At 40.3% G+C, this 23,695-nt stretch overlaps 1 protein-coding gene across 2 annotated transcripts in view; it reads right to left on the bottom strand.

Moving 5' to 3' along the window:
- Nucleotides 1-382: 382 nt before the first annotated feature.
- The window catches only part of arhgef12a (Rho guanine nucleotide exchange factor (GEF) 12a), a 38,235-nt gene continuing 14,922 nt past the window's right edge, over nt 383-23,695 (bottom strand). The window contains exons 2-41 of one of the 2 annotated variants that reach the window (XM_023281814.3): nt 23,288-23,308; nt 22,416-22,507; nt 19,781-19,846; nt 16,697-16,795; nt 15,444-15,493; nt 15,168-15,225; nt 14,908-15,080; nt 14,530-14,604; nt 14,026-14,145; nt 13,458-13,565; nt 13,017-13,151; nt 12,733-12,834; nt 11,968-12,078; nt 11,755-11,853; nt 11,190-11,232; nt 10,824-10,929; nt 10,441-10,578; nt 10,293-10,325; nt 9,548-9,662; nt 9,349-9,454; nt 9,063-9,266; nt 8,854-8,983; nt 8,740-8,772; nt 8,471-8,622; nt 8,111-8,257; nt 7,768-7,853; nt 6,878-7,000; nt 6,519-6,633; nt 5,215-5,315; nt 4,932-5,009; nt 4,692-4,767; nt 4,409-4,576; nt 3,321-3,408; nt 3,150-3,227; nt 2,962-3,056; nt 2,646-2,846; nt 2,301-2,537; nt 1,905-2,134; nt 1,724-1,799; nt 383-1,614 (exon numbers count right to left, since the gene is read on the bottom strand). In XM_023281814.3, coding sequence (XP_023137582.1) covers nt 1,604-1,614; nt 1,724-1,799; nt 1,905-2,134; nt 2,301-2,537; nt 2,646-2,846; nt 2,962-3,056; nt 3,150-3,227; nt 3,321-3,408; nt 4,409-4,576; nt 4,692-4,767; nt 4,932-5,009; nt 5,215-5,315; nt 6,519-6,633; nt 6,878-7,000; nt 7,768-7,853; nt 8,111-8,257; nt 8,471-8,622; nt 8,740-8,772; nt 8,854-8,983; nt 9,063-9,266; nt 9,349-9,454; nt 9,548-9,662; nt 10,293-10,325; nt 10,441-10,578; nt 10,824-10,929; nt 11,190-11,232; nt 11,755-11,853; nt 11,968-12,078; nt 12,733-12,834; nt 13,017-13,151; nt 13,458-13,565; nt 14,026-14,145; nt 14,530-14,604; nt 14,908-15,080; nt 15,168-15,225; nt 15,444-15,493; nt 16,697-16,795; nt 19,781-19,846; nt 22,416-22,507; nt 23,288-23,308 — 4,279 coding nt within the window. In that variant the 3' untranslated portion in view covers nt 383-1,603. The remainder of the gene's footprint in view (nt 1,615-1,723; nt 1,800-1,904; nt 2,135-2,300; nt 2,538-2,645; nt 2,847-2,961; nt 3,057-3,149; nt 3,228-3,320; nt 3,409-4,408; nt 4,577-4,691; nt 4,768-4,931; nt 5,010-5,214; nt 5,316-6,518; nt 6,634-6,877; nt 7,001-7,767; nt 7,854-8,110; nt 8,258-8,470; nt 8,623-8,739; nt 8,773-8,853; nt 8,984-9,062; nt 9,267-9,348; nt 9,455-9,547; nt 9,663-10,292; nt 10,326-10,440; nt 10,579-10,823; nt 10,930-11,189; nt 11,233-11,754; nt 11,854-11,967; nt 12,079-12,732; nt 12,835-13,016; nt 13,152-13,457; nt 13,566-14,025; nt 14,146-14,529; nt 14,605-14,907; nt 15,081-15,167; nt 15,226-15,443; nt 15,494-16,696; nt 16,796-19,780; nt 19,847-22,415; nt 22,508-23,287; nt 23,309-23,695) is intronic. The other variant, XM_023281815.3, reaches the window with a different exon arrangement.

Raw genomic sequence — 23,695 nt, 5'->3', positions numbered from 1 at the left:
TACAGTTATAATATCATGTCTTTGTTATTCAAAGTTTATAGATTAGTAGCATAACTGAACATTTCTTTGTCGCTCCGATGAAAAATTGAGCCATTTTAACAACAGGGATTGTAAAAATTCAAGGATGGGCGACTTCTTTAAAGGCAGCTGGCTGATTCATCACAACTAACGCTAAGGTGTCCTTGATCTTTCTCATCATGCTTGAAGTGAAAAAATGGTCTTTAATCATTTCTCCATTACTGAAACTGTCATTCAATAAGGACTTTACAAGTAAAATGTTTTAGTGACCATCAGTGTAACAGCTTGACAATTTAAAATCATGAGCTTCTAAAGAATAAATCCCAGTGTACATAATAAGTAAAAAAAAAAAAACATGCATAACTTTCCTTTTTGAATGCATCATGGCACCATTTATTTCGTAAAGTTATGCATAACCTTCCAACTTGATCATTGTACAGTATATGTTGAACTTCATGACATTATTAGAATATCTGGCGGTCAGATCAGCATCGCCAACAGTAGCAGGAAGAAGCAGCATTTCTGTCAGGAGCTGACACAGAAAGAGCATGACCGCTCCTCGTAGAAGAGTGGGAAGAGGGCGAGAAACCCAGAGGCAGATGAGGAAGCAAGACATAGAGAGTGTAGGAGGGGATAAATAAGCATGAAAGCCACTGGGCTCCTAAGGAAGAGGAGAGGGATGACACCCATACATGTTAACAGGGAAAAGAAGCAGGAGAATCACACGCAAAAGGAGAAGAGGCGCAGACGAGAGGCGAAGACCCCTCACAGCGAGGAGGAGGAGGACGAAGGAGTCAGCACAGAAATGCAACAGGACCAGATCAGAGCCTATGGACTCTTCATTCTAGTTAACACCACACCTAGAATTTATCTGAAATTCTAGACTTGAACACAAATCAAGAGTTTTTTAACACAACAGGATCTATCCATCCCCAGCGCAACTCTGGCTTCTATCAGTCTGAATATAGTCCTGCCGTTCATCAAGGTACGCTAGGGTGCTTGTATGCTAGCGTGCAACTCAGCGCTCACACTAACCCTGTGTGACTGAAGCAGGATAAAGCAGCCAAAAAGGTAACACCATGGCCAAAAGCATGCAAGCAATGTGGGAAACACTTAAAAAAATGAAAGAAAGAAAATAAATACATCTTGGGATAAAAAAAATCTTAATACATTATCTTAAAATTTTCCTTTTCTTGTTTTGTGTTTCATATATATATATTCTAAACACACATCTTTGTACATTTTGGTATAAGTTCTCTTTCTTGCAGGGAGTTCGAGGGGGAAATGGGTGTTAAATGGTAGAGGGGGTGAGGTTCTGGGGCAATCCCACTTCCCTGATTGCCTTGTGCTGAGGAGGGGGGGGCACAGCATCATAAAGATGACTCCTCCCTTCAAACGTTTGCTCACACTCAGTCTCTCTTTCTCTGTGGCGACCGTGGGCGATGGGAAAAAAATAGAGGGCTCAGCAGTGAGAGGACAAGCTTATAGGACGTCCAGAAAGTCCAGGACACAAGAAGTAGGAACAGACTACGAGTCGGTACTTCCTCTTTGGGACCAAAGCCAAAAGCTGAAGCACAGACTTCCACTATCTCTTATCTGGGGAAACATTGAGACATCAGGTCAAAAAAAGGACAGAAAACGGAAGTGATTTATATATTAAGAACTAGTGACTGTTTTTAGTAACACTGAGGCTGAATTGAGGTACCTTTGTTTCCATCTGTGTCTGCTGCTGACCTCTCTGGCCTTTGGTGTATTAGATTATTGTACTTAGCCTCAACCTCCTGAAATCCAAAAATAATTCACTGTCAGATCATGCAATACAAATGAGCACTACACCTAAATGTCATGCTATGTGTTATGTGCTGTGTGTGTTAAATATTGACTACCTTCAGATAGTTGAGGTTGGCTTGAAGATTTCTAAGATGAGACAGGACCTGTCTGCTGAAAGAGGAGAGGCTGCCAGCCTGTGATGTTGAGGAAAATCTCAAATTGATGCCAGAGTCGGCAGCGCAGCCCTGTGAGGTTCTCAGCTGCTTCCCTGTGGTTGACGCTAAGATGTCGTCATCTGTGCTGCTCTCTCCTGGGCCACCGTAACCCTCCAGGACCAAATATCCTGCTGAGAAAACCAAAAGAAGCAATTTAGTACTGCTGCTGTAGAAAAAAAACATCCAGAACCACAAGAGGCACAAAGTACAGATAAAAGTGAACCTCACAATAATTACTTTAAGAAACTGCACTTTTAATCTCTGTAAAGCAACAGTGTAACGTCTGCCCAGGCTCACCATAATCTTCAGGTGAATCAAAGAAGCCGGTGTCCCCAGAGCCCAGGTCCTGAGCCAAGTCCTCTGTCTGGGAACTGTTTTTCTCTGAGCCGTTGTGGACCATCACTCGTGCACGGCTGTCTATGGGCGTTCGCAGAGATGTGGTCCTGAGGAGACGGGCCCCCGTTGAGCGTTTGGTTTGTTCTGCTGCCTCCTGGGACATCAGCTGGGTCACCAACACCTGCTTTAATGCTGCCACTGAGGGACAAGCAGCAGATAATGATATTTTACATTTTTTCATACCATAACTGAGTACAGTTGGTTCATTCAATGGATACGTGGCACATGTTTGTTCTGTGTGCTTACATGTTTTCAGTGCTTCGTCTGCCCTCAAGGGAAACATGCTGAACGAGTCTCCTTCTCTGCCATCCTCAGCCACTTGATAAGGAAGCTCCGGGTCCACAAAGCCTTCTTCCTCCTCCTCCTCTGCCTTCACTCCCTCAAACGGATTACTACCAGGCAGAGAAGTCTGCAATGCACTTCTACAAGCTGGACCACTCTCTTTATCTGAGGAGGTACAATTACAGTTATAAAAGGAGATTTAATTAAAGAAGAAGAATTATCGACACAGCAGAATTACAATTGAAGTAATAAGAATGAAGCTACGAGTAGCTGCAGTTACCTGTGGACTGGGTGCTGCCGGTGGATGTGCGGTCTGGGTCTCTACTCAACCTGGAAACACCTGCTGTAATTATCTCCACGCCGTCTCTCTCACCGCTGTCACACAAGCACAATCTCATGTCAGTAACAAGTTCACACCCTGAGAACCATCACTTCTGATCAGGCTGTAAACACGATGAAGGAACATACTCGGTCTGAGGTAATGGGATAACGCTGTGAGGCTTGACTTTCATGGCATCAGCTCTCTGGGTGATTAGACGCTGCCACCTTTGTGCAAAGAAAAAAAGAGCGGTTATTAGCCCATTTAATAAATGGAGCAATAAAAATGACATGAATCAATCAAAGGGTATTTGCTCTCACGTTCTCTGATCTGAGACTGTGGGTGCCATTAGCTCATAGATCTGGGCACCGTTGTCTGACATGGATAGAACGAAGAAGGACTTGTTGTCTGGCAGGAGAAAGGGTGAACAGAAGGTGTGGGGTGAGATTAATTATTGTTATTCTGCCCTCTGTGCATGGAGCCACAGATTTCCTGATACTGTGTTTTCAATGGTTATGGCTTCCATCTCAAATCATCAAATTTTTCAAGCAATTTCTGCTTAACCATCTCTGATTTGCCTGAAAGTTTTATAGCATATCATGTGGATATTTATAAAGATATTTACTCAGTTTTAGGTTGATGCATCAAACACTTTCCAAGTAAAATTATTTTTTGAAACTGCCCATCGGCCTACTTCCAGGACATTTTTTCACACATTGAAATTTAAGGCCATGTTTACACGACAGAAACTCATGAACTATGAAAAATAAAAGCCTGATATTTTCACTGTTATTTCTCATCATGCAATTTATTTAGAATTCAAAGCTCCACAACTCTGTTCTACTTGGATTAGGCAATCTAGCAGTATGTTAGTTTTTGTGGTACATACCTGCTCAAGTAGTTATGGAAACTCAACAAAAATAGTCATACTAAAATATCATTGTATGTTTAGTTTTGTTTTGGATCATTGTGAGATGCAACTCCTTATGGTTCAGAAAATATCACTAGTTGACTTGTTTTTGTTAATGTGTGCTCAAGAATGGGACGTTTATGTCATAATATTGTAGATTCTGAATTAGCAACTTCATGAGAAATAACAGTGAAAATTTCAGGCTTTTATCTTCAAATGTTCCTGAGATATTTTCATTCAAACATAACCTCAAATTTCACATTGTGAAAAAACGTCCTGAAAGTGGGTGAAGTGGCCATTTTTAAAAATGAATTATCTGAAAAACCTACTTAATATATGAATCCTAAATTTCACAGTTACCATGTGAAGCATCCATAATTAAGATTTTTAAATAGAGCAAGTCAGAGATTGTGAAGCAGTGGACCCCGATGATTTGAGATGACATAATCCAAAATGAGAACCAGACGATGCTTTTCACTTAGAGGTAAGTTAACTGACCTGTAGCCACGGAGCGCACCAGCACAGTGTTCAGTTTGATGATGGGGCTGAAGATATGTTTGGTATCAGCAGTGCCCGCCAGGTTTTTGCTGTGACACTTCAGGATCAGACGCTCATCTTGTTTCTGTAGCAGAACCAGGATGTCCTCCAGGAGGAGTGTGTACAACTCTGAAGAGAGAAGGAGGACGGATATATTTACTGTGGCATGAATAGCGGTTCACTACAGTCCCATGCTGTACTCTATGATCAATAATCAAATGCTTACGAAGCATTCAATACAAACCAATAGTCTTGTCCTTGTTCACTTTCCATGACAGTGGACCCTCATGCACCATCGTTCTCTTTGTTAGATCCAAGTTCTGATGAATACAGAACAGGGAAAGAAATTGAAATACTGAAACAGGGCCATTTCCTTCTAGTACTGCTTTTTTTTCATCTTGCAGATATTTCATACAGCTCATGAGGGTGTAGAACAAGTGAGTATGATTTTACTGAAGCCAAAAGGGTTGCACAGATAGCTCACCTTTAGTTCCAGGATCATGGGGTTGTCTGTCTGCTTTAGAGAGGAGAGGTCCAATCTCCTCTGATAGTCTTCCAACCTCTAGAAGGACAAAAACCAAAAAAAATTGGATCAGTAAGCGCTCTATTTTAGAGGAAACCACTGCCTGAGGAGCAAAGAAAGTAGTGAAAAACTAAAGTGTGGCAGAGCAAGAAAAAAAGAAGGACTTAGGATGAGACCGAGAGGGAGGAAGGGGAAATCTAGGAAATGGTATAAAATGGAAAGAAGATTTTAAAAAACATCATACCTGCTTGTCCTCAGATTCCTTCACAGCCTGGTTGACGTGACTGAGGATCTTTCTACAGCAGTCTGCTGCCTGCTTAACTTTATCTTTCTCCACTGCATTGTCTGAAAGATATTATGACATTAAGCATTAAGGCTTCCTTAGTTCTGCAGGGGGCTGTCCGACAAATTGATATTTCCTTCGTCCATTAACACACCATCCTTCTCAAAAATTATGATAAAGCAGGAGGGGCATTATGGTCCCATAATAGCCGGTCATACTTTATCGTTAGTGCATTTTCTCAGTGTGAGACCCAAACCCCAGCCAAGACTAAAATGATGGGCCAAGTAATGAGCACCACCTTTTCCAAAATGTACAGTACCACTCCAGGACTATTAAAATGATAATCTCTTCATTTGTCTCTATAATTCACTCATAGTTGGTATACTGCCATAAAGAGAACTGCTTAAGATGTTGTTTGGTTCACTTTTATCCACTTTTCTTCTGATTTCACAGTTGATTTCCATTTTCATCTATTGTATTATAAAGTATTCAGATTATTAAATGCAAATTAGGTATTATCACTTTTTTTTTTTTTTTTAAACACGTTTCCATGGCTACTCGCAACATGAGTATATTAATTTCCATACTGAATTAACTGCCTCATAGGATCTAATTGATTCAAGGATCACAGGAGACAAGCTGGATACAATAAGTGAACTCTATTCAAGGAGGTCACAGGCAGGGCTGTTGCAGCAGGGTAGCCAAATTTAAGAGCAAGAATGAATTTTGATCAGATAATCAGAGCAGCTATTTTATATACTTTTACTGGAGCAGCAAGTCACCCTGCCACTGTGACGAACTAGAGTGCAGATATAATTATATCACTTATCAACTCAGTAGAGTCAGAAACTGTACGCATTTTGAAGAGAATGAGTATAATAGGGCTTTAAACCGTCACTTTTCATAGCAGATAACAATTCCTCCCTGCGAAAGAATTTGTGACAGAAAATTTGTAACATTTGATAGAACCACAATAGATCAGAATAAAAATATAGAACAAGAAATTGAGAAAACTGTTTAAAAATGAATTAAAAACAATTGGTAGTTGCAGATTTTCTGCTATTATTCAATAACTACCTCTCACATTTTTGATGTATTCCATTATTAGAGCAAAAAAAACAACAAAAACATACACACAGTCTTTGATTACTCTACAGTATGTGAGCAAGTTCTGCACAAACAACCTTGTTCGTGTGATTACACATGTACAAATCACTGCTAAGTGAAGTACAGGAGCTCTGATTGCTAAGACAGCACTGCAGCACCTGTGTACTTGACGATGTTGTCTAGTAGCAGGGGATACTTGGTGAGACGCTGCATCTCTATAGGAATGAGGTCCTTAAGCTGCAGTCTGCGACACAGTCTGTTACTCTCTGCCTCCTGCAAAGCAGCAAAACACATGTTGGATGCACAAAAGCAGCCAGCCAGAATGTCAATTTTAACATGTATAAATGATGACTGAGCGTCAGTTCTTTTTAGATGACAGATCCAGATTAATATCCATAGTTTAACCCTTCAGTATCATACATTCAGGATACATGCAGTGTAGGAGCTAACCAGACATTTCAAAGCCTACAATGTTTGCTCTAGTGACCTTATTTCTGCATTAGTGTAATTCCAGTACCTGAATGAACGAGGTGAATCGTGAGTCTTTCTTCTTGGTCTTTATGATTTCCAGAGCAAAAGGCTGGTTACTACAGAAGGTCCCCACTGCCTGCTTGATCTTCTCTTCCTCTCCGCTGCCAAACTGTAACCACCAAACCCAAGATAGAACAGAGCAGAGATGGACAGAGGGTCAGATGATCTGGGTCAGGGCTAGTTGCCACGGAAAATCGTAGTACTTAACTACTACAATGAGTAGCTGACTCCCAGAAGGGGGCCGTCCTTACATCCTCGTAGCAGAGACAGCTTAAGTTTCAGTGTAGACTAGATCAATGCTCAGACCCTCAGGGGAGCATTTACCCTACTTATCCCCCATAGAGAGACTTTAGACAAGGCTGCCAGCTGATATGTGGCTACCTCACATCAAATATATTACACATGATACTGAGATGCAAAGACGTCAGCCAAATCTGGGGCATTGTCTGACATAACTATTAACTGAGGAATGGGATTCCATTTCTCTCACTTGCTTCTACTGTGACATTTCCCGTTACTGAGGAGTGCAGATGTTCTTTTATGCCACGTTTAAAGTTTTCTCCTTCAGGATTTTGATGTGGGATTTAATGTTTAGCGTGACAAAAATGCCAATAATCCATTATTTGTCATAAATAAACTTTACATACCCAAGTTGACATACATATGAAGTGTCAGAATGACAGAATTGAGGCTGAGAAAGGCAATATAATGCCAACATCAACATTTTTTTCTCGTTACAAAGCAATTTCGGTGAACAGTTGAATTTCTTTTAGCACAATGTGTTTTTTCTAACCACATCAGTCATCCCGAAATTTACTCAATATAAGAAATTGTTTGAAACAGGAAATACAATTTTGGCAGAAGAATTGTACTCACCCAAGAGAGCAAGTCGTCTCCTATCTGATCAATTACTGAAGATTCATTTCTCTTCCGAACGGCAGCCATTTGCTCAAGTATTGAAACTGAAGTTCAAAGCAGAAACATCAACAGACAGTCAGCATGTATGTGTGGAAGATATGAAAGATGAAAAAACAATATGGAAATGTGATGGTGTACATGTTGATGTAGTTCAGCTTTCCTTTAAATTTCATATTAATTCAAACCATCGCACTTCTAAGGTGTTTTACAGATCAGATTCTTAATAGTTCAAAAGCAGTCATACATAGACATATTTATAGATACAGACAGTATATAGATAGATTTTAAGATGTGTACGTACCATGCAGCTGTAAAATCTCCTCCAGGTTGGTAAAGATGTTCTTAATGTCAGCAGGAGGCAGGATGGCCTCTTTGGAGAGCTTCTGGTAGAAAACGTGGTCCAAAACCTTCAGCATCCGCACATGTGCACGCTCCGTGTAAAACAGCTCTGCAGACACAATGCAAGATGTTAATTCAAGATGACAGAAGATTTGCACACCTCAGCATTAGGCACATTTGACAGCAGCTTGGACTGGATCCCAGCAAATTCTCTGCTGCATATCTCTTACTTCTTCCACTCAGAGAGGGAAAACCTGTTGAAGTCTTTGAAAATACAAGTGTAGCTTCAGTTGATTTTACGGTGTCAGTGTCATGTTCTTACCATTGATAACTTCCTGTCTCTTGATTTCATGAGGCCTGAGACCCGCTAGGACCTCTCGCCCCACCAGCTGCTGCCAGTTTGGAGGATCATGCTCTGAATCTGTCCCCTGGTCGTCCTCACTCTGGACATCAGCTGCACCCAGTCCCTCGAGCCTAAGACAAGACAGATAATTGGCTTTTAATCTGGGTAATAAGGTTCACCACTGCCTGTCACTGCTTCTTATTTTTAAGACGGATTTAAGCTTGGTAAGTCAAAATGATGAGGTTTACCTTCTTATGGCCTTTGGTGTTCCCTCATGAGCTCTAAAAGATGTCAAAATATAAATCAATGATAAAAATGAGAAAATTTAATGTAAAGAAGCAGAAATGTGACTATAAATGTACCTGTCACTTTCTCTGTCATCCTCTTGCAGTTGGTCCAGGCTGTACAGGTCAAAGTGCGAAGAAAACCCATCCAAGGGGTCAGACTGAAGGCCGTCACTCAGCCTGGAAGGGCCAGAGGTGGGAGTCCCACCTGACAGACAAGAAACAGGTTAGAAGGCACTCTCTACAACAACCTCCACTGTCTTTTTCTTGTTTATCTTGTAGCTCACCAATATCAGCATCTCGACTAGACTCAGTGCTGTAGAAGGCGCTGTTTGGAGATGAGGCATTGACAGACATGGAGTGTGTGAGCTCAGAGCCCTCGCTAGACTGGCTGCCTCTTAGATGCCCAGTTTCCATGTGCTCACTTGCCCCCAGTGTAGGCTGAGACAACTGTTTCTGAGGCCGGGGACGGCCGTCCAGGGCTTTACTCACTAAAGGGAAAGCAGTATCAAAGTATTAAAAAGGTTCAGAGGTACTGTTGTTATTTTTGTGTCTTCAAAACTCCCAACTTACCTGAGGCTGCCTCATTGCGGCTGGGCCGACGCTGAGGGCCAAGGATACTAGGAAACCTGGGCTTTTTCACTTTCTCTTCTCCCTCCTTTTCTGTCTTGATGCTTTTCTGTAGTTCATCAAAAACACGGAAATACAAAGTGTCATGTAGATGATAAGAGGAGAGGAAGGAGGTTCATGAGCCAAGAAGAATATATAGTACCTTAATCTTGGGAAGAAAGCTAATTCGAACCCGTTTGGACTCCAGACTGCGAGGTTCCTTGACCCTCACACCAAGGTGCTTCATGTATGTATAGATAACATACTGCATTGTAGTGCTAAACGAAAACGAAAGTGAGAACACTTCAGTTTGATTGCTTTCTGAAATTATAACTAACAAAACAAGACAATGCTAAAATTCGAAGAGGACAAGTATCCATATTGTGACTTGTACCATATGTCATACCAGTCGTTCTCACACAGTTTCCACACAAACCATCTGGGCTGTGCTGCGACCATATGGCATTTCAAACAAGACTGTTTCAATCAGTCACACTTTTGAATTATTTAATATAAACATACTGCATAAATTACGTGTTTTCTTTAAGAGACTGCCCGAGTGCTTAATTTGTAAACTGTGGGGGATGTCAAATGGGGCTTAGTTGACACCAATATGTTGTTGTGTATTCTTGGTTAGAACATCAAAGCTTATACTTAGAAGATGAAAAATAACTACCACTAAGAAAATATTCATTTAGCAGGAGATGGTTTCTAATTATTGATTTAAAGGTGCCAAAAGGTCTAAAAACAATCAAAAACACCTTGATGTGACAATTCTTTTACATAATTATGAGACTTATGAAGACAGATGGTTTGAGGGCCATGAGAGCTATTGAAGCCCTTTTACATGCCTTAAGAAATGCTCTAATGCTAATGAACAAAATCCTCCACAATATTAGTTTTCTTACCATTTCTCTTCCTCTGCGGTTTGAGTAGTTAACCTGTGAACAATGCAAAGAAGAAAACTGTCTGAGTGCACAGTGATAGTAAGAAACTTTCTAAGTATATATGTGTGGCCTGTCTGCCTTTGTAACTGCATCTGCATGCGCTACTTACAGGATATCTTCTATCTTGGTGATGATGTTTTCAGCATATGAGCGTTCCCGCTCGAGAGTGACCCGGTCTCTGACTCTCTCTTGGTCCAGTCTGGCCAGCTCTACTTCAGCCACTGTTAGGCCCATACTGCGCTTCTGCCTACATTCACCAACACACCAGTAAATAATGTGATCAGGTCCATAAATCAGCACTTTGGTTCAATCGGTGGTTGTTAAAAGTGCTATACAAATAAATAAATAAAGCTGGATAATACCTCAGACAGAAACAACTGAACAGACTGCAGGTTACTACACTTGATACTGATTGTTTTGTTTTTTTTATCTGCAATGAATCTAAACCAACTATTATCACCAAAACTAAAAGTTCTGAATTTCCAAGTTTACCTAAAATCCTCAAGGTTTCTCTGAATGTCAGGGAGCAGAGAGTCCTGCAGTGTTTGAACATGTTGCCTGTTTATTTCCTCTGGGATCAGCTCTGTCCGCCTCCGATCTGCAAACACACATACACACAGTCACTATACACTATATAAAGCAGGTATCAAGGTATTGTGGCATGTGCACACTAAATAGGTGGCATGACGGTAAAGCAATACTTTCCAAACCATCAGAGGATTTGATTTCTTAACACCTTGGTCAAGAGGGTGCATGGCTGATTAACAGAAGTACAAAAGGTGGCAAAAAGAATCACTTACTCATAATAAAACTGGGCAGACAGCCAAATGAAGCAGAAGCAAAGCATGAAATACTTACCGAGATCAGAAGAGACAGATTCAGGAACTGCAACTTTTAAATTCTGCAACAAAAATGAACCAGTTGTAAACTTTAATCACAAACTGGGGGAAAAGCGTGACTATCTTAAGTCCAGTATGATCATCTAGATTATACATCAATGTAAATATAATCACAAAATCACCTATGAATGGCACATTAGCATAAAACATACAACCTTACTGTAACCTGTAAATGTGACTGCCTTAGTTTGGCGTCTGGTGAAAACACTGTTTTGCTCATGGGTATCATTCCATGTTTTGTCAAAAAAAAATCTCATTATTGGTTTTTCAGATGGGAGTTAGTGCAGGATTTAATGACATAAACAACAGATGTTTAGTCTTTTCTTTGTCTAATTAGTGTCATGTTGCAAATACTCAAGAAATGTTTTGACATGCAACATTTTACCAGGTTTCATCAAATTCTAATCTGAGTTACATTGTGTGCATGTTGTGTGACAGAAAGATAAATGAACAATGTATGAGTCTGAACTATTGTATTTTTATACTGCATTTTACTACAGGGAACAAAACTTTAGAAGACTTACTGCTCCCCGGTCAATGAAGAAGGTGTGGAGGTCCATGAACACCCGTCTGGTCTCTTTGGAGTTGGTCTGTTTGTAGAGGTCAGCATAGAGGTAGCACAGCTGAAAACACAACATTAGGATTAATAAAAGACTGAAGCATGCAATCTGCCAGGTTAGATTAAAAACAGGAAATTAAAAGAAAGATGTTAACAAGGTGTGAAGGAAGAGTCGTACCACAGGAGCGGGATCGAACTGAGAGATGACGTGATGCAGGAAGGCTGCGAGGTGGGCAGGGCGAGACTTGAGCTGCTCAATAGTGTTAAAGCTGTTACACTGGCCATTTGTCTGAAACACAATCAGTAGTTTGGTCAAGTTTATATACCAAAAGACTGTGATAGTATAAATAGCTGTGTCCAAATAAACGTCAAGCAAATTTGAAGTAAACTTTTGAAATGCTGTCTCCTTCAAAAAAAAAAAACAGAAAATACAAATTAGACTTGTTTCCAGCAACTGCTTATGAGTAAAGAAAATAAAATGCTACATCGAGACGTCAGAAGGTGGCAGTACAGACTATGATATGCACAGCTGTAAGAAGCCATAAACAAAAACAGTTGTTTACCACCTTAAAAAACCAAAACAGCAACAAACAATAACATTAAGGAGAAACAGAAAAAATAATCTTTAGGCATCTATGAGAGAAAATGAATTCTGCAGGAACTGTTTCAAACAGGAAAGCTGTATTTATGCCCCGGTATCAGCAGGTATGAGGCCTGTTTCATGCTTTCCGTAGGTGAAGACAACAAAAGAAACCAAATAGTTCATCAGTCATGTGACTTAACTATTTGCTACATTGAAACATTTTTCGAAAGCTGCGTAAGTGTTTTTTGTAATTTTGGCATTTCCATGTACTTTTCTAATGCAACTTGAAGATGCACATAAAAATACATTATGAAAACACATCTAGTAGCAAAGTTGTTAAGTTGCTCTGTGAAAAAATACCTGCTCCTGGTCTGAATCAAAATAGTCATCTTCAGCTCCAATGATTTGGGAGACAAGGCGAGAAGAGGAGGGACTGCTGACTGTAGTGGGAGATAGAGAGTCCTGTAGACAAGACAGTGATATATAGTGAAATTACTTTTCTCATTTGAATGATTATAACCCCCCCCAACAAGGCATGTACTTGCACTCACAGTCGTCCAGTTAATTTGTCAAATATGCCAGCAATGAGATGAATAAATGTACATTTTAAATAGAAGTCATACAAGTCAAACAAGTATAGCTACCAGATCGGTGGTGTCCTCAGTCTCTGGGGAGTGGCAGGAGTTGAAGCTGTTCCTGGGTGTGCTCTTTGGGCTGGGGCAGGAGGAATCTCTGGGACACTGGCTATCTGGAGATCCAGGCCCAAATATGCGAGATATCTGGAGATGGGATGAAACAAAACATTACATTCTCAATTAATCTCAATTTTACAAAAGAATCACCAACAACTATAAACACACAGTTCATTTTTATTATCTACAAACCATAACCAAAAGTCATTTAAATGCACAATCAATGCACAGATGTCTAGAGCGCTGGTATTGTCAAGACCTAAAGGAGTATAAAGTTAAGCAGGGCTGATTCAACTTTTGATGTTATAAAGCTTATTTAGTCTTGGAATCAACGTTTAATATGAAGTTGAAAAGAATTTTTTAACTGTTTTGTTTTAAACTGTGATAACTTACAGGACTGCTGGTCCAGGACAGGTCTGTACTGTTGTCTCCTTTCATGGCAAAAGTACGCTCTGTCTCCAACATGCTACCATCATCTGCATCACCACCTGGAACAGCCTCCTGAGCATTCATGCAAACACATGATTTGTTATTGATTATGAACAAGAAATATACACAACTTCCACTGGAAGATATGTTCCAACATTTGCATAAGCTACAAACAAACTGACCAAATTGACACTGCTAATGATTAGTAACACTGTGAATTTATGAGTATTTCAAGAGTGTAATCTCATAAAATATGACAGTTCTAAAATTCACAGACAGCAGACAAATATGTTGCTATACATAACACAAGGCTAAGCGAGTGATGTGTATAAAATAAGCTGTCACACAGACACAAAAGAGTGGCTTCCCACAGAGAAAGCCTAATCCTCTGATGAGATTAGGATTTATGTTTGTCTGGAACGATCTCTAAATGCTCTACACAAAATGATATAAAGACTGCTTGGATGTTGCTGGTATATCAGTGTCCTTAGATGTCCTGTTCTCTGCGCTAAATTTGCATGTTAGTTGGTACCTGTGTTGTCCCAGTGACCCTGAAAAGCTGACCCTGCAGCTGAGGAATGTGTTTTTTAGCTTCCTGGATGTCTTTCAGTAGTTTGGGGGAGGGGTTCCTGCTGTATTCCTCCTTCATGGCCTAGACAGCAAGAAATGAGAAATCAAAACATGAACAGTAGTTCCTTGTCACTTGCATCTAGTCAGGCAATAAAATTGGTCATATGTAGACTCTGGTATCAAGTGCAGAATGTTTGGAAAGTACTAAAACATCACTGCATGAAGAACAGCAGTCTCAAGAAGAGTGTACATACTACATGTCTCTGACCAACAACAATGTTCTATTTAAAGGCAAATGAGACATGATCCTTTGATTTTCAACAGAGACAATGCAACATTCCCTTAAAAAGTTTAGATATGCATTACTATGCAATGAGGGTGGCAAATCACCTTGCTACTGCCAAAACCGACAAGGAAAACAGCATTACAATAGAAGACTGTAAGTGACAGTGATTGTTATGCTAACCTGTAGCTCCTGCTGCTCTTTAGAGAGCATCTTCTGCAAGATGTCAGCCTTCTGGTTGCAGACACTGTTCTCATCCTGTGGGGAAAAATAAAAAGGCAAGTTGAAACACATTTGCAACTGTGCTTTAGACTTAAACAATTAAAAACATTCAAGCAGATATTAGATATACATGATCCAGTTACATTCAACAAGTATTTTATCATGGAGAAAACTGCTAGAAAGGATGATAAATAAAGACACCACCACACATGGCAGCACATTTAGAGGCAAGAGAAAGAAATAGATAACCAAAGAAGATGAATAAGTAAGACAAGTTTGTGGACAGTGAAGGCAAGAAATAGTAGGAGGGCAACAGAAGTATATAGAAGTCTTTAGTACCCATGGTGAATGTGCAGAGGAGAGGCGGTCCTGAGGACTGTAGGGACGCTCTGCTGCTGGGGAGTTTGGAGAGGATATGCTAACGCCCAACATTTCAGGCTCTGCTTCAGGCAAAGGGATCTGGGCAAGCCCTGGGGGGCGCCCCAACACTGTAAGGGCCACATAGGAGCCCGCTGGAATGAAAAACAAAAGAGGTTTTTCAATTTTAAGAGTTATTTTTAAAATGTGCTTTTTGCTAAAATCCAGACAGAGGAACTCACATTTGATAAGTTTCACCACTTCAATGTGATTAGAATGTGTAACAAGGGTCCCGTTAACCTGAAAGACAGCAGTGATGAGAATTAAAAATAGAAAAATACAGATGTCCAAAACCTTCCATCCTCAGTCCAGTTTTGCATGATGACATAATACTTAATTCCCAGACAGTTCAGACAAGATGGAAACGCTGACTGACCAGAAGGTGGCAGCCTACAGCCTCTGAATTGTCTTTGGAGCAGAAAACGGTTTAAAGACGTGGAGGCTGATGAACACAATACCTTGATGATCCTGTCTCCTGTCTGAACACCTGCCCGCATAGCAGCCCCATCTGGCAGAAACACAGGAAAAAGAGCATTAAAGCAACAGAAAAGGCAGGGAAACAAATCAAACAGATAGAAGAATGAAATCGTTTGGGGGTGGGGGGATAAGAGTGAAAATGCAAAAGACATAAAGCTTCATGGTGCAGTTGTTGATATTTTTTGAACAATGAATACACCAAATAGCCTTGACAGACCAGATGTGGCAAAGTGATTATTTTGTGTGCTATTTTGAAAGACCATAACAGTGGTTATATTACAAGAAGGACCTGTTTCACAGCTCCACCCCAAACAAAAGGATTTAGGCATGAGACAGGTTATTATGAGAGCCACGTCTGACTCTATAGTCAGCAGCATACAGCTCAAGCATTTTGTAAAGCAAAAACAGATACACATTTTGGGTATACTAGTTTGTAGAATGGGAATTTTCAGGAGTATCTGTGAGGTAAGGATATAATTTGGTCTGCTCAGTTGGTATAATAACGTGACAAGTATGACTCATAACCTGCAACTAAAGAATTTATCTATGTGTGATTCAATTTTTGGATGTGAATGAGCTAAACACAAAGAAGGCTGAATGCAAAAACTGCTGCAAGATTGCTACAGACACATTTTGTTCTCTCTATTGGCAATGGAGTGAAAAAGAACGAAAAAAGTCATATAAATTATTCAGATGAAACAAAGTAGATTGCTCTTTGTATTGAGTCAGTAACAAAAGCACAAATGGGAAGCCATACAGGGAAAGTTAACACTGCCAAGCATTGATGACAGTGCAACAAAATTCCTCGATCAGTTCCTTCCTCTTCTGTCTCTTTCTCTGCAATGGTACAGACCATGCAGTGTTTTCTGTGACCTGATAACGTCCTGCATCGTCCTCAGCAGACAGTCAGAGACTACTGGGGATCACAGAAGCATCCTGTCAAAGTCCCCTCTTTAAAAGACAACTTGATAAAGCAGAAGCTTCAGCCACAGTGAAACTACTGAGGAGGAAATACAGTATACAGTCAACAGCGTCACTAGTCGTGTCAGAGTAGTGGTGGTTGCAGAGTCCCAATTACCACCCATATCTGTGAGCTCCGAGCAAACTGTCATGACAGTTTGATGGCAATGTATGAAAAAGGAGCCCACATCTCTTTTATGAAGGCTCAGACCAGAAGTAGTCATTCTAATAACATCTTTTTCTTCCTGCTTTTAAGTGTGAGACTCAAGCTTACCTTCTTTGACAAGCTGCACAAACACTGGGTTGTCACCGCTGACAGTGAGCCCAAAGCCATTTTCATCTTTCTGGATGATTACACATCGTTGGACCAGACCTGCAAGTGAGACCGACAGGACAGAGAAAAAGAAAAATGTCTTCAAAAGGACAAAGAAGTCACTAAAGAAAGTTTACTTAACGCAGTGAACTCAGCAACAGACATTGTGAAAATAAAACTAAGCCTAATCTTTGTACTGTAGTCATTGCCAAAATATGACTTTAACCAGCATGAAACTTGATTCCACTGAGAGATACTAATCACACTTTGCGCTCAGTGGTGGCGCAACGGTTAAGTCTCTGGACTACTGATCAGAAGGTCAGACGTTCAAACCCCGATGCGGCCACTGTTGGGCCCTTGAGCAAGGCCCTTAACCCTTCCTGCTCCAGGGGCGCTGTACTGTGGCTGACCCTTCGCTCTGACTTCCCCAGTTGGGGAGATATGCAAAAATCAGAATTTCCCCTAGTGGGATTAATAAGGGATAATAAAAAAATAAATAAAAAAATAAAAGCTATGCACATCAAGTTTACACATTTTTTGGAAAGACTTCAGGTACATTTGGTTTTTCTTACCTAGAAGTATATTAAAAGAATGAATTGCTCTAAGAAGAGTGGTCTTTGCACTTAGTATGGAGAAGGGGAACAATCTTTTCAAAGTGCAGATGAACATTGTTTTGAGACATACTTAAAAAAAAAGTGGGAACCTGTCCTTTCACATAAAGATAACCAATCCCCAGTAGTCTAGGATTCAGCCATCAGGATAAAGAGTGTGTACAGTAAAGAAAGCTTGTTGGCCTGAAAACATTTTAAGAGACAAAGGTATGGCTTATATCTTTCAGACGTAATAAGTTCTACATTGTTAACTGAGCCAACAAAAAAACAGAACAATAACTCCTATTCAAGATGTAAATATTATTGATGGACCGTCTATATGAGGTGATATTTGAAACAGATCTGACATCTCACACCTTTTGGATCGTTATCTCACAGGTCAGAAGGAGGAACGTTACTTTTCCGGTTCTTTATGCAGTGTTTCATTAGCATGGCGAGAAGAGATTAGAGCTTATCATGTGTCTGGCCCATACTGACTAGGCTGACAGGACCGCACACGCTAAAGACAACACAATGTTAAGAATGCAAAATGCTCAAAAAAAATAAGTTGTCTCATGTTATTAAAACAAGAAGCCAGTGGGTTTTTTAATAATAGCAAGCTACCATAAAACATCTCTATAAAGCAGATATTATAAGTGACCCAGGAGGTGGAGGTGACCCTTGAACTGCTTTCTTGTTGCGTCCAAGATTTCCTGGTCAGTCTAGCATCGACGAGAGAGGTGAGTCGATCGATAAGGTCAGTGGGATGGGGGTTGGAGAGTGGAAGGAATGGCAGCTAATACAGGGAGAGAGGCTGGGGGAGCCAAAAGCCCCAGGCTGGGGGGAGGGGTGTAGCGAGAGGGTTAGGTAGAGCTGAGGGAGCAGGGGGAAGGGAAAAGGGGAGAGGGCAGGGGTGTCAAAGAAGCAGATGAAGCCATATGGGTTAAAGAGCTGGTGTGAATTTGCCTCTAGATGTTGATCTTTCGCCTGTGGTCTATGCTTAAACAGTATTTTGGAGATCTTCGGTTTGTGTTGATAAACAATGAGTAATGGGGGCGCTGACATGATCACAGATCAGGCTAATCCATCTGAGCTAATGTATTATTCAGAGGTTTAACTGATCTGTAATCAGCACCCTTTGCTGAAGCACAAGGAAATGTACTCAAGAGAATAAACTGACCTTTAATACTGACATTGTACCTTTAGCACCACAATGACAAAAAGAAGCAACCAAAGTCATTAGAATACAGCATAACACACGTCATACTACTTTCCTTGAATCTGCATGTCTGAGTGCTTAGAGCTTTAAATGCTGCTCTGTGGTAAAGGTTGTCCATTGGGGAATTTGTTCACTTCTGCCATCAGGCACAGTTGAGAACAGAAAAACACACCTATGCATTGCTGAATGTGACAGAAATTGATTATCTTGACAAACCGTCCTAGACAGAGACTCTAACACTATCAGTACAAACTTGCATTTCTGACAGGTGCCTGAAGACTCACTGCATATGAGATCAGAAACCCGCTAAAAGTCATTTAGGTTGAAAATTATAGAATTTCAATTTGTTTGAAGATCTACTCGTTTCACTTCGGCTGACAACAGCAAAAAAGTACAAAAGAGCCCAAGATAATGTAACATGGTTATAACGATACTCTCACCCCACAGGGCTCCATAATGATGCCGGCTAATGTGGATTCTGAAAACAAGTCACTAAACTGATTGTTCTGTAAGTCCTTGTAAGCATGTAAATACTGTATATCCTATAAGAGCTTTTTCTCACTTAATTGAAAATCAACATAAACATTACGACCCAGAAAAGTAAACAGTGGATTGGCATCCTGGTAATCCATAATCAATCTGTTAACTAGTATTGAGCAAAGCTGCTGAAGCCTTATGCACTGACTAATGCATGCACTGCAGCTACTGTTAAGATTTTGAACTTTGCTGTTGTGCAGAAAAGATATAAATACTTGAACTATAATACAATTTGAAAATTTATAGTGGAGATAAATGATTAGGTGTTGACATTATTCAAAGTAGGATGCTAGATCTGTTGAATTTTTTTGTCTCATGTCAGTGAACAAAATATTTTGCAATTTTGGGACTTTGGTCATTTAAAAACTATTTTCTGCCATTTTAGACATCAAATACTCATCAGACTTATCAATAATAAAAATGCTCTTCAAGACATGTCTATCAAAAAATTGTGTATTAATTTTTCTTCTGTATTAATTCAACTGTTTATAAAACAGGTATATCACATATTGATGTTTCCCAGTTGGTGCTGATTCTGTGCACAACTCAGACCTCTGACCATGCATTATAATATTTAAAAATAAAACGCTTTCGCTGTTTATCCGTTTAAAACAAACAGCTAGTGGCAATTTCACACCAGGATCTGAAGCATGTAGAGATGCAGCTGTCACACCGGCCATTCCTGCAGGAGCATCTTACCACAGGACTCAGGCTTCCCTTCTGCTAGCACACTGCTGCTGCCACTCTTCTGCACCACCAGAGCTTCTGCTCACAGCCCCCACCAGGCAGAACACAGCGCAGACAGCACAGCAGCACACACACACATACACACACACAAACAACGACCAACACAAGGAAAGGAAACACAAAACAGGAAAGAGAAAATCATGAGGGAGAAAAAAATCATGGGAGAAGAAAAATTAAATGAACAAATAGGCAGTTTAATAAAACAATGGTTTGGATAGGCACTAAAGATTGTAGTCACTAAAAATTAAGTATCTTGTTTCTTTCTTTTTCTTTTAAAAATAAAACTGCTAATTCACTGTGACTCCGATAACAGGGACCACATTCTTCTAAACTTAAAACTGTATCATAATCGTGACTGTAAGTGGTTAAGGTGCAATTTAAATTAAAAATATACATGCACCGAAAGACAAAGATGGCTACAAATGGTCAGAATCATATGTGGGTTTTCAAATCAAAATATTGTGTTAATGATGCAATGACCATAAAGGGATAGCTGTACACTTAAACTGAGGTTACATCCACACTAATAATTTTTCATTTTAAAACAGTGTTTTAAGATGGAAATGATCTCTGTCCAGACAGGGGCAAAAAACTTCCTGTGCATGCCCACACACCTGAAAACGCATATCACATGACTATTCATGTACACTGGGCATAAGGGTGCCTGTGCAAACATGAAGCAGGGGGTTGGAGGCTTAGTTGTAGAAAATATGACAGAGGAAGAACAGCAATGGTCAAAGGCACGACTGCTGCGAGCATTAACAACAAGATAAGCAGCACATGTAGCCTAATTTGAATTATCCATTGACAGTTAAGAATTATGTATTTATCTTTCGGAAAATTGTCACGTGAAGTCAGTGAACAAATGTAATGACAGTTTGGGAGCAATCCAAATGAGAATGTGAATGGAATTTTACTGCTGCTTGGAGTGGTACTCTCTGCCTGTCCATGATTAAAATGCCATCCCCAAAGTTTTCAAACTACAAGGTCCAAAAATCTCTGCTTTAGGTCTCCTAAAATGCCAGTGTAGAGTGACACTAGGATCAAATGTAGAAGAAGTTACATATTTTTAAATGACAATATATTAGTGTGGATGTAGCCTGACCCTTCTTACAGGGTGCAGGTCCAATTAGTAAAAAATGCACAGCCCCATTTTTTATAGCACAATATCCAGTATATTTTAAGCCTTTATAGTTAATTGATAAGTTCACTCCACATAATCCATTCCTTTGAACACGTGGATCTTAAAAGTCAGTTTTAAGACCTATTTCAAGAGTGTTTGACTACTTCTGCCCATCCCTAATGAACCCAAACCACTTTAAAATTATGAGAGAAAAGGTGAAATCAGGAGAAAATCTAGGAAAAGATTGTTAAAAGAGTTCATGCAACTTGCAGATAAAAAAGGGACAAGCAGCAAAGTGCATCATGCAGACATGCAAAACTTCATGACATAAACACAAATGTGAATCATGTCTACACGTAAGAATCAAATGTGAACATAAAGTAGATTTCAATTAAATAATCAGCTGCTCCTCTGTGGGTATGGTGCACTTTAAGCACTGCATCAATCCAAACAGCCCAGGCCATCACAGAAATGCACACAGAAAGATTTTAGTGTGGTGGTACACACAGACAGGCAGTAAAGTACATGTCTTGTGTAACCACTGAGAGAACACATTTCGTCTTTGTTTTGTTGCATCATCACAGAGATAAGCGGCCATGTGGTGCAGAGGATTTTCTGTTTTGTTATGAATACAGAAGCTTCAGTCATATCTCAAATCACACTGCCCTGATTGCTTATAAATACCACAGGGAGTGTCACCATATCAATCTAGTCTGCTTCTGAAACTTAACAATCTCATTCTGCAATAAACTTGAAACTGCACTGCATAACAGCCTTAGTGGCTTTTTGTGCCCTTCAAGTATGCATGCAAGCATGAGACCACCCAACCACTTTGAGCATACAAAACCCACAGATTTATGTAAAACTACAAGAACCACGTGAACATTATACACACAGCTGCAGATTTTTCAGTCCATTAATCAAAGCACATTTCTGTGCTTATCAGCTTAAAACCAGCATTATTCAATGCAACTTAAACCTTCTGCCAAAATGTTACTGTTATACAGCATAATGCAAATGTAACCAATAAAGACACATTATACTGTACATTAGCTGAATTAACTCAAAATAAAATACAATTCCAAATACTGTTCAAAATCAGTTGTCAAGTTCTAGTGATGAGACTTAAACAATAACCTTAGATGAGGCCACATAAGTAAATATTAATGTATGGTTATCTTTGACAACCGTACATCAATCAAGCATAAAGCACAGAGTAATATACACACAACACCGTTCACCATCCCAGCATGCCTTGTGCAAACCATCATCAGCACACTTGTTTTATGAGACAGTTTGTGTGTGTTAAGAGAGAAAGAAATGGGTGAGAGAGACAGAAAGAAACATATGAGGCAGTCAGTGATGCACACAGAAATAGAAGTAGAAGATGGAAACGAAGCAGTGTGTCACAGGTGAATGGGAAAAAACGGGAATATAAGTCTGAAAATGAAAGTGGGAAGTTACCTGTAGGGTCAAACTCATTGGAGGGAAGTGAGGTTTTGTCACTTTTGGGTTTCTTGTCCGGGGGGTGGTCTTTACTGAGAATGCTGCTGGTTCTAGAGAAAGAGGAACATCTGTGAAAGCAGCATTTGTCCAATATTTGTGTGCACATACAACACTGCAGCTTCTAATACATTTTTTTTTTCAAGGAAAGCCATTGTAATGCAAGCATCTTGGCATACGACTACCCTGCATAAGCACAAGCTTCAGGCAAGTGTGGATTCAGAAGAAATTGCAGCAACAGAAAGAACTAACCATTGTTCATTGCAGCATTGAGGATAATGCGGCAGGAGGACCTCCTAGTGTATGAATCATGCTGAGTGTGTCTACTGTATAATGTGACAGGCAGAGAGGATGTGGAGCCGCTCTGCTGAGTGCCCAGAGAGCAAGGCCAGAGAAAGGACGCTCCTCAGTGGAGATGCCACAAGGCCAGACTCCAGCTTGAACCTCGGGAGGCTATGTATGGCTGCCTCTGCCTATACTGGCCCCAACTGTGAAAGGCCACTGTTCTGTTCACAGTGAAAGGCAGTGATGGGCCGCCCTTAGAAGAGGGACCCCTTTGTCCCTCACTGTATGTGTGTGTGTGTGTGTGTGTGTGTGTGTGTGTGTGTGTGTGTGTGTGTGTGTGCATGAGTGGGGGTTGGTGGGGTATGTTTGGTCCAAACTCTGAAGACTTCAGTGTTATAGCACACCAGGCCTAGTAAAACCTGCCTCATTTCCCTCATCTGGAGCTCTGTGTGTGTAAACGAGTGGTGTGTATTCATGTTACCACAGGATTACCAGCCCATGAGCATGCATGTCTCTGCAATTAAATTCGATAAAATAAAGATTCTTACCTGTTTGCTTTCTTGGGAAACCTGCACGATAGAAAAGAACGACTATTAGTAGGTTACAGAAATGCCCTGACAGATTACTGATGTAATACAGTCCACAGAAGCTGAACTGTTAATGCTTATATGGAGGGTGAAAAACAAGATGCCACATTGACAGCTTCTCCTGAGACCCATATAGTGGTAAACATGATAATCCTGATCTAACATCAGAGTTCTTCAGCTGCAGATTAAATCCTTTTCCAGGTCAAATGTCCTCCGCCTCTCAGATCTCAGCTGTGTGTGCGTGTGCCACGGTTTAGTTCCTCACAGACATCACAACTTGACTGTAATAATCATATCCTAATCGCATACATGGCTCGTTTCCTTCGAAGCGGCCTGCCCTGAGACTGATTACTGCCACAGAGTGATGTA

Source organism: Amphiprion ocellaris, chromosome 7, assembly GCF_022539595.1.
Source record: "Amphiprion ocellaris isolate individual 3 ecotype Okinawa chromosome 7, ASM2253959v1, whole genome shotgun sequence".
In the NCBI taxonomy this organism is placed as follows: Eukaryota; Metazoa; Chordata; class Actinopteri; family Pomacentridae; genus Amphiprion; species Amphiprion ocellaris.
The sequence above is the reverse complement of the archived record's forward strand: the minus strand, read 5'-3'. Positions and strand labels throughout refer to the sequence as shown.